This window comes from Ovis canadensis, chromosome 5 (assembly GCF_042477335.2).
Source record: "Ovis canadensis isolate MfBH-ARS-UI-01 breed Bighorn chromosome 5, ARS-UI_OviCan_v2, whole genome shotgun sequence".
Taxonomy (NCBI): Eukaryota; Metazoa; Chordata; class Mammalia; order Artiodactyla; family Bovidae; genus Ovis; species Ovis canadensis.
Window position 1 is genome coordinate 16,903,540 of NC_091249.1, and position 13,305 is coordinate 16,916,844.

At 40.9% G+C, this 13,305-nt stretch overlaps 1 protein-coding gene and 1 non-coding gene across 11 annotated transcripts in view; both read right to left on the minus strand.

The window, feature by feature from the left end:
- LOC138440728 (zinc finger protein 879) overlaps positions 1–11,082 on the minus strand; it is a 72,124-nt gene extending 61,042 nt beyond the window's left edge. For 4 of the 10 annotated variants that reach the window (XM_069590461.1, XM_069590460.1, XM_069590470.1 and 1 more), the window contains exons 1-4: positions 10,941–11,081; positions 9,812–9,882; positions 6,868–6,977; positions 6,328–6,423 (exon numbers count right to left, since the gene is read on the minus strand). In XM_069590461.1, coding sequence (XP_069446562.1) covers positions 6,328–6,423; positions 6,868–6,977; positions 9,812–9,844 — 239 coding nt within the window. In that variant the 5' untranslated portion in view covers positions 9,845–9,882; positions 10,941–11,081. Of the gene's footprint in view, positions 1–6,327; positions 6,424–6,867; positions 6,995–9,811; positions 9,885–10,940 lie in introns of those variants that run through there. The other 6 variants (XM_069590474.1, XM_069590473.1, XM_069590465.1 and 3 more) reach the window with 5 other exon arrangements.
- Positions 5,513–5,712, minus strand: LOC138441937 (U2 spliceosomal RNA). The gene has a single exon (XR_011257501.1). It is a non-coding gene; the product is annotated as a U2 spliceosomal RNA (small nuclear RNA).
- Positions 11,083–13,305: the final 2,223 nt, after the last annotated feature.

A 13,305-nucleotide genomic window follows, 5' to 3' on the forward strand; every position in this document is an offset into this window, starting at 1 on the left:
GGCTTGGGGAATCCAATGGAGATGTGGGCCATACTGTGATACAGGGAACACTGGGAGAGTACATTTTTGAAAATGATTTTGTCTACCATTTTTATCACTTAGAATACTATTCAAGAATGGGCTTACTGATTCAAAAGTAATGAATGTATTTTATAATAGAGCTTTAATATTCTTAACTAAAAAGGAAATGTATAATCATTGTAAGAAAAATTAAGAAATTCCAGAAAACTATTAAAACGAAAATGTAGTTCACCCATAAACATATCATGCAAATATAATCAATCACTGCTAAACATGGAATTTAGCTCACCAGAATTTTTCTATATATAAAGAAAACACTTTTACTTAAAAAATTAAAGTGGGTTGAAACTAACCTCCCTGTACCACTTCACTTAAAAAAAATTATTGTGTGGTACATATATACAATACAATATTACTCAGCCATTAAAAAGAATGAAATCATGCCATTTGCAGCAATGTGGACAGATCTGCAGTGTCATACTGAGTGAAGTTAAGTCAGAGAAAGAAACATCATATGACATCCCTTATATGTGGGATCTAAAAAGAAATGGTACAAATGAATTTACATACAAAACATAGAGACTTACAGACTTAGAAAAAGGAACTTACGGTTGCCAGTGGGAAGGGATAGTCAGGGACTTTGGGAAGGTCACATACACACTGCTATATTCAAAATGAACATTCAACAAGGACCTTCAACAAGGAACTCTGTTTAACGCTGTGTGCCAGCCTGGATGGGAGAGGAGTTTTGGGGAGAATGGATACATGTATATGTATGGCTGAGTCCCTTCACTGTTCAGCTGAAACTACCGCAACGTTGTTAATTGGTTATATACCAATACAAAATAAAAACTTTAAAGTTTGGGGATAAAAATCATGAACATCTCTCCATGTGAATGACAGTAGACTGATATCATTTTGATGGCTACAGAATATTCCAGTACATGAATGAGTATGTCATGTTTAATAAATCCCCTTCTAAGTCATTTAACTTTCTTTACTTTGAGTAATGCCTCATGTTAAAGCAAACATTCCTTTACACTATCTTTGCAGCTATGCACAATTATGGAATTATTTTCTTAAGAAAAATTCTTAAACCTGGGATTTATGTGAATAAAGCCAGAAATACTTCAATCAAAATCCCACTGAAGATACTGCTTACTGCTCAGAACAGTAGGAAAACACTGAATGTGTATTTCTTAACCTTTTGTAATAGTCCCTATTAAAGGGAAAAATTATATTGCTTTACTTTGAATGTCTTTGATTTATAATGAAGCTGAGTAGTTTTTCAATAAATCTTTTTAATCATAATTCTTGCCTTGAGAACCCCATGAACAATATGAAAAGGCAAAAAGATAAGACACTGAAAGAGGAACTCCCAAGGTTGGTAGGTGCTCAGTATGCTACTGGAGATCAGCGGAGAAATAACTCCAGAAAGAATGCAGGGATGGAGCCAAAGCATAAACAAATCCAACTGTGGATGTGACTGGTGATAGAAGCAAGGTCTGATGCTGTAAAGAGCAATATTGCACAGGAAACTGGAATGTTAGGTCCATGAATCAAGGCAAATTGGAAGTGGTCAAACAGGAGATGGCAAGAGAAAATGTCAACATTCTAGGAATCAGTGAACTAAGATGGACTGGAATCAGTGGATTTAACTCAGGAGACCATTATATCTATTACTGTGGGTGGGAATCCCTTAGAAAAAAATGGAGTAGCCATCATAGTCAACAAGAGTCCGAAATGCAGTATTTGGATGCAATCTCAAAAATGACAGAATGATCTCTGTTCGTTTCCAAGGCAAACCATTCAATATCATGGTAATCCAAGTCTATAACCCCGACCAGTAACGCTGAAGAAGCTGAACGGTTCTATGAAAACCTACAAGATCTTTCAGAACTAACACCCAAAAAAAGATGTCCTTTTCATTACAGGGAACTGGAATGCAAAAGTAGGAAGTCAAGAAACACCTGGACTAACAGGCAAATTTGGCCTTGGAGTACAGAATGAAGCAGGGCAAAGGCTAATAGAGTTTTGCCAAGAGAACGCACTGGTCATAGCAAACACCCTCTTCCAACAACACAAGAGAAGACTCTACACATGGACATCAGCAGACGGTCAACACCAAAATCAGACTGATAATATTCTTTGCAGCCAAAGATGGAGAAGCTCTATACAGTCAGCAAAAACAAGACCACGAGCTGACTGGCTCAGATCATGAACTCCTTATTGCCAAATTCAGACTTAAATTGAAGAAAGTAGGCAAAACCAATTAGACCATTCAGGTATGATCTAAATCAAATCCCTTATGATTATACAGTGGAAGTGAGAAATAGATTTAAGGGACTAGATCTGACAGAGTGCCTGATGAACTATGGGTGCAGCTTCATGACATTGTACAGGAGACAGGAATCAAGACCATCCCCAAGAAAAAGAAATGCAAAAAACCAAAATGGCTATCTGAGAAGGCCTTACAAATAGCTGTGAAAAGAAGAGAAGTGAAAAAAGCAAAGGAGAAAAGGAAAGATATAAGCATCTGAATGCAGAGTTCCAAAGAATAGCAAGGAGAGATAAGAAAGCCTTCCTCAGCGATCAATGCAAAGAAATAGAGGAAAACAACAGAATGCAAAACACTAGAGATCTCTTCAGGAAAATTACAGATACAAGGGAACATTTCAAGCAAAGATGGGATCGATAAAGGACAGAAATGGTATGGACCTAACAGAAGCAGAAGATATTATGAAGAGGTGGCAAGAATACACAGAAGAACTGTACAAAAAAGAACTTCAAGACCAAGATAATCACAATGGTGTGATCACTCACCTAGAGCCAGACATCCTGGAATGTGAAGTCAAGTGGGCCTTAGAAAGCATCACTACAAACAAACCTAGTGGAGGTGACAGAATTCCAGTTGAGCTATTTCAAATCCTGAAAGATGATGCTGTGAAAGTGCTGCACTCAATATGCCAGCAAGTTTGGAAAACTCAGCAGTGGCCACAGGACTGGAAAAGGTCAGTTTTCATTCCAATCCCAAAGAAAGGCAATGCCACAGAATGCTCAAACTACTGCACGATTGCACTCATCTCACATGCTAGCAAAGTGATGCTCAAAATTCTCCAAGCCAGGCTTCAGCAGTATGTGAACTGTGAACTTCTAGATGTTCAAACTGGTTTTAGAAAAGGCAGAGGAACCAGAGATCAAATTGCCAACATCCGCTGGATCATGGAAAAAGCAAGAGAGTTCCAGAAAAACATCTATTTCTGCTTTCTTGACTATGCCAAAGCCTTTGACTGTGTGGATCACAATAAACTGTGGACAATTCTGAAAGAGATGGGAATACCAGACCACCTGACCTGCCTCTTGAGAAATCTGTATGCAGGTCAGGAAGCAACAGTTAGAACTGGACATGGAACAATGGACTGGTTTCAAATAGGAAAAGGAATACGTTGAGGCTGTATATTGTCACCCTGCTTAACTTATGTGCAGAGTGCATCATGAGAAACCCTGGGCTGGAGGAAGCACAAGCTGGAATCAAGATTGCTGGGGGAAATATCAATAACCTCAGATAAGCAGATGATACCACGTGTATGGCAGAAAGCAAAGAAGAACTAAAGAGCTTCTTGATGAAAGTGAAAGTGGAGAGTGAAAAAGTTGGCTTAAAGCTCAACATTCAGAAAACAGATCATGGCATCCAGTCTCATCACTTCATGGCAAACAGATGGGGAAACAGTGGCTGACTTTATTTTGGGGGGCTCTAAAATCACTGCAGATGGTGATTGCAGCCAGGAAATTAAAAGACGCTTACTTCTTGGAAGGAAAGTTATGACCAAACCAGACAGCATATTAGAAAGCAGAGACATTACTTTGTCAACAAAGGTTTGTCTAGTCAAGGCTATGGTTTTTCCAGTGGTCATGTATGGATGTGAGAGTTGGACTATACAGAAAGCTGAGCGCAGAAGAACTGAAGCTTTTGAACTGTGGTGTTGGAGAAGACTCTTGAGAGTCCCTTGCACTGCAAGGAGATCCAACCAGTCCATCCTAAAGGAGATCAGTCCTAGGTTTTCATTGGAAGGGTTGATGTTGAAGCTGAAACTCCAATACTTTGGCCACCTGATACGAATAGCTGACTCATTGGAAAAGACCTTGATGCTGGGAAAGATGGAGGGCAGGAAGAGAAGGGGACAACAGAGGATGAGATAGTTGGATGGCATCATCAACTCAATGGACATGAGTTTGTGTAAACTCCAGGAGTTGGTGATGGACAGGGAGGCCTGGCGTCCTGTGGTTCATGGAGTCGCAGAGTCAGACACAACTGAGCAACTGAACTGACTGACGTGTGCCTTTGTGCTATAATTATTTGGAACTTTCCCCCTTCTTATTCCATAGCCATAACAGCAATGATAACAATAGCGAAAAATGGGAAACTAAAATTTCCAAAAGGAAGACTGTTTAATAAAATATGGCTTAACAATATAGTAGAGTTATTTCAATGAGGTAGACCTGTATTCAATGATGGCTAAATAATTAAACATTTATAATTAAAAAACAAGCTCAAGAACAATATGTACAATCAATCTGTTTCTCTGTGTGTGTGTCTTTCTCATATACAAACACACTCAAATATTTATAGTTTGAAGGAATAGTAAAATATTAAATGACTCAGTATGGTTGGTAAAATTTCAAATCAATCTTTTGTTTTTCTGTTTCTCGCTTTTTAATACCATGCACACCTCAAATAAATTAAAAATAATTAATTTTTTAAATCTTACAAAAGAATATAGTCAACTTGAAATTAGTAATTTATTTGCCAATCAGAAAGCTCACAACCAAATTTGAAACTCATCCAATAGATATATTTATTTCTGAGAGCTGTGATTGAATTTGTTTCATATTGTTATTCTTACAGTCATGCACCTCCAACTGTCCATGGCAGAATATGGCAGAATAATTGTCAGCATGTGGGTAGAGACAAAATTACTGAAATGAAAAAAAGACTTCGGTCTTCAAAGCAGTGGGCCCCATGAATGCTGAATAATATTAAAAACAAAAAAATCCCAAACTTCCTGGACAGAGCTTAATGAAACTTGTGAATTTCAAAGATAAAAAGGATATAAAAAAATAAAAAAGGAGAAAAAGAGTTTTCTAAACGGAAACAGAGGTGGTGGGGGAAAGAGAGGGTTATAGTCAACAATACTCAGTGCCCCAAAACAGTGGAACAAAGGTTGAACAATTTCTAGGAAATAAAAACTGATGCCAGAATTCTAGATACAAAACATAATTCCCACAGGAGAGGGAAAAGAATTGATATTAGACATGTACAAATACAGTATACATGAACCTTTCTGAAACATTAGTCAGGAAATACTCTAGTCAAACCAAAGGCAAAAATCTCAAGACAGCACTCATAAATAGAAACACAAGACTGAACAGACACAGAAAGCCTACCTTTTGCCATCAGGATAAATAAATTCCAGACAAGGAGCAAAACTCAAAAGAGTGAGTCATCCTCCGGTGTCAGAAACAAAGACAAAATTTAAAATGCACCAGGAACCAAGCCCTTATGATTCAGCAACCCACAGGGATTTTAGAGATTGAGAGATACATTTCAGCAGCCAGGGTCTGGAACATACTATTTTAAACTGTTAAGAACAGATACTACACTTGATCTTAGCCAAAAGGCCGAGAAGTGATGGAACATGTTATTTTAAAATTGTTTCACACCAAAAGAATGAGGAGAAAGCTGTGTTTAATATCTGCAAACCTTCTGCCTAAATTCAATAACTGTTACCATTTTGCTAACCTTGCTGTCTCTCTCTTGCATAGTACATAAATATACACGCATCATTTTGGTTGTTTTAGCTAAACCATGTGTAAAAAGTTGCAGATAAGTCAAAGCAAAGACCCAAGATGGGACAATGAGGAAACCACTGTAGTGATAAAAGGTTTGTTCAAATCGTAGAAAGAAAATAATTTAAGAAAATAATCAATCCAGTAAAAGAAAAAAGGGAGAAGATATGAATCACAAACCTTTACACATTACATGCTCTGCATTCAAATTACAAAGGACATATGACAAAGTACAACTCATACTGGAAGAATTCAACTCTCCCTCTGAACCTGCTATACAAAGTACTCAAAAAGGTCGAGTGAGGATATGCCCTTCCCAGCATTTCCCACCTATCCTGACACATCAAGGAGGGGCTTGGTCAGTATTTCCCAAGAATGGTCAGTATCTCCTCTTTACTGATCAGCAAAGCCCAAGCAGCTCGGAAATGCTATGCCCATTTCCCAATTACTGTCACTCACCTAGATATGTGCTTTGAGAAACTCCATTTTCCACCATCCAGGGGTCTTCCCCTTGTTCTAACTGGAGGATAACTTTTGGTTTGGAAAACAGAATCCCTGTTCATGAGCAAGAAAGAGAATGAATCCATGGTGCAGACATGAGTGGCCAGTCACTCACTCAGATCCAGCCCCAGAGTCTGGGGCAAAGGGACAGTTGAGAGTAAATAGATTTGTTCTGAGAAGGGCTTAAAACCGGGCTCCCAGAGGAGGTCCAGGAGGTGGTCTCGGGAAGAAAGTTAGGGCTCTGGTTGTACATTTCCTCTAAGCTGGAACCTCTTGTGAGATCCAGAGGGACAGAGTCCAGGGGGCAGAAGACAGGAAAAGTACAGAAAGGATGCCCATCACCAACTCTACCAAGCTGACACTTGTCCCTGCAGCTGAGGGCAACAGCAACCGCTGCTTTCTGAGTCCACCTGTGGGCTGAGTCTGGCCATGCCCTCCTCGGAGAGGGCACCAAGGTGCTCCCCCAGCAGATTCTACATCACAAGGAAATGTCCTTACCCAGAGAGAACAGGGTGCTGTAGTTCTCCAGCATCACCTCCTGGTACAAGGTTCTCTGCGCAGAGTCTAGGCACAGCCACTCGTCCCGGCTGAAGAACACAGCCACATCCCTGAATGTCACAGACACCTGTAACAGAAACCCATTCCTGCTCACCCAGGACCATACCCCCAGCGGGATGACTGAGCAGCAACCCTGTCACCATTCTAGGTTCTGAGCAATTTCAAGCTGAATACTTCCTGACCACCCCTTCTTTACTAAGCACACACATCTCTGTCACCTACCTACCATCAGTGAAGCACTGTGCTCCCAGCGAAATGAAATTCAGCAGCCAGACAAGGTAAAACACTTGAAGTCGTGGAATAAAATCACAATGATGGAAACACAGAACTCTAGGCATAGAAGGGTACAATCACCTAGACCAAACTCATTTTACAGGTGAGACATGAGAACTGGGTTTTAGAAGGAGCCTCCAGTACACTCACTCAGGGAGCAACAGGTGTGCTTGGCTGCGGTCACCTTGGGCCATCTCTGTCTCGGATGAAAGGATGCTGCCAGTCACAGTGAAGGAGGTTTTGAGAAGGCCCCAGCCATGGCTTTCCCAGAAGCAGGCCCAGCATGGTGGGCTGCACAATCTTTGAAGAGCCAAGGGACAAGGCTGCAGTTGGGACTCTCTCCCCATCCCAGAAGCCTTTGTTCTATTTCTCTCCGAAACCAAGCAGGAGCCCTGAGGGGCCCTCCTACATACATAAAGCCTTTCCATGTTCTCCATGTCTTGTTTGTAGGAAAAGGGCTTCAACCTCCTAGACCTTCCTGAATACCAAGGGGCATATTCAAACAGTCACTAATGAGGGGATTTGAGGGAATGCAGAAACAAGGGCCAGCAGTCAGGAAACAACAGTGCAGCCAAAAAGCAGGGTCCCGGTTCCTACTCAAGGGACATACATAAGAACATTCCTTTGAGTTCTTCTGCAGGAACTAAGGCCCCCACCCAGGTAGAGGATGGTTACTCAAGGCTGAGCGCAACAGTGCTGGAACACTGCCCTGTTACCTCACTATCAACCAGTCAGAAGAAATTTACAGTCTGCAGCCCTTATCCCAAATTTTGCCTAAAAAACCTTTTCCCTGAAAACCATCAGGGAGTTGAGTTTTTTGCATTAAAGCGATCTGTTCTTCTTGCTTGGCCCTACAATAAATCTTCCCCACTCCCAACTGATGTTTTGGTTTGTTTGGCCTCACGGTACATCAGATACCTGACTGTGGCGTTGGGAACATCTCCTGCTTCAGCGCATCACAAGTCGCCTGTTTTAAACTGGTGGTCCCTTTCTTTTATTATTGAGAATCTTTTTTTTTTTTCTTTAAGCAAATTAGGAATGATCAGTAAGCAAAAGAAAAAGGAATGTTGGACTTTCCTGGTAGTCCAGCAGTTAAGACTCTCTGCTCCCACTGCAGAGGGCATGGGTTCCATCCCTGGTCAGGGAACTAAGATCCTGCATGCCACATGGTACAGACAAAAAAAATAAGAAGGAACATTAATCTAACTTCCTACCATCAAAAACAAGGTTTGTTAACTTCTTGTTGTGTGTTCTTTCAGACTTTTTACATGATAACATGGCTCTAAATTTAAATAAAAATGTTACACAGATAACTTTACCCCACTCGACACTTTTTATTTGCTGCCACGTAGCTCACTGTATAGATTACTTATAGATTATTAGACGGTTTACTTAACTAATCTACCGGTGGGTATTTAGGTTATTTCCATTTTTATAACCCTAAAAATACTGGATTGAGTGTCCCTGCACATCACAAAAAAGCTTATTTTCTTAGGACACATTTCTAGAGGTAAAAATACTTCCACACTTTATCCCTAAAGTCGAGAAAGGTGGTCACAAGGCCGGGGTGTTCTTTGATTTGGTAAGGGCAAAGGCAAATTAAAAATAAAAGGCTGTTAGAAATAAGTGAGAAGACTCCAACCCCATCCTTTATTTTCTTTCCGAATTTCCCTTACCAAATGTATGTAAGTCTTTTTAATGGCTAAATAAGTCTCACAATTCAGGACAGTTTCCTCAAACACCTGGTAACCATTTCTTTGAATGTGCCAACGTCACCACTTCCTAGGAGGAGATGGGCCTAACTTGTCACCTGACAAATTTCCAAACTGCAAAACTGGGTTATGCACTTAGCTATATATAAGTGAGCTTTCTGTCTCTGCAATCTCTTTAGTGGATTGCCAGTGATACACAATACATTCTGGTGTAATGTTTACTCAATAATAATAGTGTTTTCTTTCTCTTCTACTGATGTGGAAAGGTTTTCTGGATTGGAAAGAGATTATGCTTTTAATTATTGTTCCCCAACTGAAAGGGCAAAGAAGGGAAGAAATCACTGTGAACCAGATGCTTCTCACCTCAGGAAGTCTCACTTCCCTGAATCTGTCCCCTCCTCTAAACCACAGCCCAAATTGTAACTTCTTTTCCTTTCAACATCTGTATAAGCCTAATACCGCTCATATGTATAAAACTGCGCATTAGTAGGAAGCATCTCTGACCACTAGGTCTTCTTTCTAGGATCTTCTTAGAAAATCACCCAGACCCTTATCAGGTATTACTGTAGTAGATTAATTCTCAGTTGATTTCCTAGATTTGACTCCCCTATGTCTTTGCCCTCCAGGGCAAAACAAACCTGGATCCTTCACAAAGCTCTGGGCATGGCACTGGCATGGGGCCTGTGGGCCCATTCATTTCCAAGTCAATAAGCACTAACTGGTTAAGTGGAAAATTCACAAAGAGGCTGGCCCTGCAGCAAGGGATATACCGTCTCTTTGGAGTTCCTCAATTCTGGTCCCTCAGTGGGCTTCATTACCTAGAAGAGCTCAACAATAGATAACGCATGTTTCCAACCTCTGAACCCAGCAGGCAGTTCAAGAAAGAAAACTTCACTCACCAGAGCCTGGGCTGGCAGCAACCTTGTGGCCATTTCTCCCTCCCTCTTGCTGCTCCTTTTAGAGAGGGTGCCTAAAAGGGAGAAAGAAACTGTGAGGTCTTTCTATTCTATCTGCACTCCCCTCCTCATTAGGGTTAGACCAGGTTAAGAAGTCTCCATAGGCTGAGCACCCTGTAGAAACCAAAGGAAACCTGGAAGCCCATTTGTGAGTTGGAGGGGACCTGTGCTTGACCACCAAAACCAGGAGTGCACAGTCAGCAGACTTCCAGTCACTGAGCCTGCAACCTTTCAGCCAATGATCTATGAATAAAGATAAATGAAACGAAGGTATTAGAACCACCTGATACAAACACTGTAAACAGCAGTCACACCAGGCTCACAGAGACGTTAAACTAATGCGAAATGACAAATATTCTTCACACCTGCATTTAGGTATTCTGAGCTATAGTAATTAGGATAATACTAATTCTGCAAATGTCATTTTAAGAATTGGTGTCCTTTTCAGAAAGAGCTAACCAAAACTTAGTCCTCTTCTCTTCCTCTTGGACGTTGTGTTTCCTTTGTGAAGAAAGTTACCAAACATCCTTAACTGTATAAGGAAACGTTACCGACCCACCTTCCATAAACCCTCCTAAAAGTACAAGACTCAGAAAAAATACCTTCGTTGGCTAGAAATGAATTTAAAATTTAGAGAAAAGCGACGTAACTTAGCAAGCGGACAAGATCAAACACAAAAGGAAACAGTTAAGTCACTTAGGATTCACCCTAGAAGAACAATGCCAAACTAAAAGGTTGGCAAAAGGGATAAACATTAAGTTTCAACTGTAGGGGGGAAATACCAACAAACGGTAATAGCTGAAAACCGCCTCAGGGCTCACGAATCCCGAAATGAGACACAGCTCCCTGCAATCTCTTCTCGAGGGACACCCTTCTGGGAGCCTGGCCCAGACAGCCGCGCCGTCCGTCGAGGGGCCTTGCCGGGGCAACGCCCCCTCCTCCGGCCACGTTCACCTGCCAAGGCCGCCCGGGCTTGGACGCCCGAAGCTGGGACTCGCCGCGGCTGACCCTCTGTCCGCTCCCTGCTGCAGGAGCCTAACACCCCGGGCCCACTCTCAAAGGCAGTCTGTACCTGTGCTCGCCGGGACGTGGGAAGCGGCGGACCCTACAGAGGGTAAGGGGAGCACCTAGCGCAGGAGACTTAGCGTCGCCGCCGCCAGGCCGCCGGACAAAACTGCGCGTGCGTGCAGGAGAACCCTAGCGCTTTTCCTTTCGAACTATACTTCCCAGTCATCTCCACGGCATGGCCCGCTACGGGGTCCGAGAAGGTCCAAGGAAGGGCAAGCTAGAGAAAGCGGTCTTGCAGAAGCCAGAGGCTGAAGCCTCTGCTGTAACCACGTGTCCTTTCGTGCACCCGTTTTATTTAAAATTATGATTTCAATGATAATAAGTGGAAAAAGTGAGCATGTAGTAGAAAATGTGGAAGCTTGCTGCTGCTTTTTCTTGGTTATTGAGAAAACTGTTAGTATCTATTTAACAAATTTTTTAATTCTAAATTTTGTAACCTATAATAAAAATATATATATATATATTAACTGACACATTGGGTAAAAACAAAAACATAGACCTAGTATTGCCCTTTTCATGACATTCATTACTTCTTTTAAAAGGGTTCCTTTAAATTGTAAAGCTTGTTTTCCAGTATTGAGAGTAGCCCCCTTCTTTGCCACTGCGTCCTTATTGTCTGGCACTGTAAATAATACAATTCTATAAATATCAAGTGAATGCTTTTTTAAATAGCCACCATTAAAGTTTACAAAACCAGGCCTAAAACCAAAGGACACCTTAAGGTAGAGAATAAAGAGATTAATTATTATATAACAGGAAAATAATATGAGAAAGAGATCTGGGATCGCAGTGTTACTAAGATCATTTCAAAGCAAAAATAGTCAAATGCAACAGTACACATTGCTAACCTTAGGGAATTGCAAATCAAAACCACAGTGACCTAGCACTTTACCCATTAGGATAGCTGCTATCAAAACAAAAACAAGAAAAAAATAATTCAGAAAGCAACTTGCATTGGTGAGGACTTGTTGAAACTGAATCCTTGTGAACTGCTGCTGAGAATGTAAAATGCCGCAGCTGTTACCGAGTCCAAGTTTGGTCTGCTCGCCTCACCGTAGGCCAACGAATCTGAGCGTCAAGGTGTTGTTGAGGCAGGAGGACTTTAATCGGGGGAACAGCAGACCAAGAAGATGGCGGCTAGCGCCTCAAAATAATCATCTTATTGGGGTCTGGATGCCAGGCTGTTTTATAGATCAGAGAGAAAGAAGCAATGAGGAACTAAAGTCAAAAGGCAGACTAGAGAAGGAGATGGAATGGGGAAGCAAAGTGAAAGGGTCTTCAGTCTTGCAAAACATCTCCAAGGGAATGTCCAGCCGTCAGAAGTGGGGTGTTAATCTCTTCTATTCACAGGTGGGCAGGGACAAACTGATCTCTCCACCAGTGGAACAAAGACACTTACTTTAATCACACAGAGGGGCAGTGTGCTCCAGGCAAGCCACTGAGTATGATTATAATAATTAAAGCAATGAAAAGTGAGTCAAGGAAACAGTTTCCAACATGGAGTCAAAATTGGCTTCCTCCCTGCAACGCAGCTGCTGTAGAAATAGTATGGTGGTTCCTCAGTATTAAAAATAGAATTACTATATAATCCAGCAATTCCACTTCTAAGTATATTCCCCAAAGAACTGAAACCAAGGACTCAAGCAGGTTATACACTACTGTTCACAGGAGTGTTATTCAGAATAGTGAAAAACTAGGAAGAACTCAAGTGTCAGTGAACCGGTAAGTGGGTAAACAAAAAGTGGTCTATCCATACAATGAAATATTCAGCCATAAAAAGGAAGGAATATCTGATATATGCTACAATATGGATGAATCTTGAAGACATGAAAAGTAAAATAAGGCAAACTCAAATATTATATAATTCCACCCATACGAGAGGTCTACAATAGTCAGATTCATAGATGGAAAGTAGAATACTGGTTACCAGGAACTAAGGGAAGGAGGAAATGAGGATTTATTGTTTACTGGGTTTGGACTTCAGATTGGGATAATGAAAAATTTCTGGTGGTGATGATGGCACAACAGTGAAAATATACTTAATGCTACTGATGCGTACACTTAAAAAAATGGTGGAACTGGTAAATTGTATATTATGGATATTTTACCACAATAAAAGTAAAAATTTAAAATAAAATAATTATGAACCATTATTGGCAAGAAGCATTGAAATGTACATATTCTTCATATTCTTTAAAATAAAAACACTTCCATATATAATTTTTAAAGTAATAAAATCCACACAGGTCTAGGAAAATGCCATCGGAGTACCAGAAGTTGAAAATCTTGGAAGGTGTGCAGCAGATATGTGCCCTGAGAGCCAAAGACTATCCAACAGAAAGAGTCAGAAGAAAATAGAAAATAAAGGG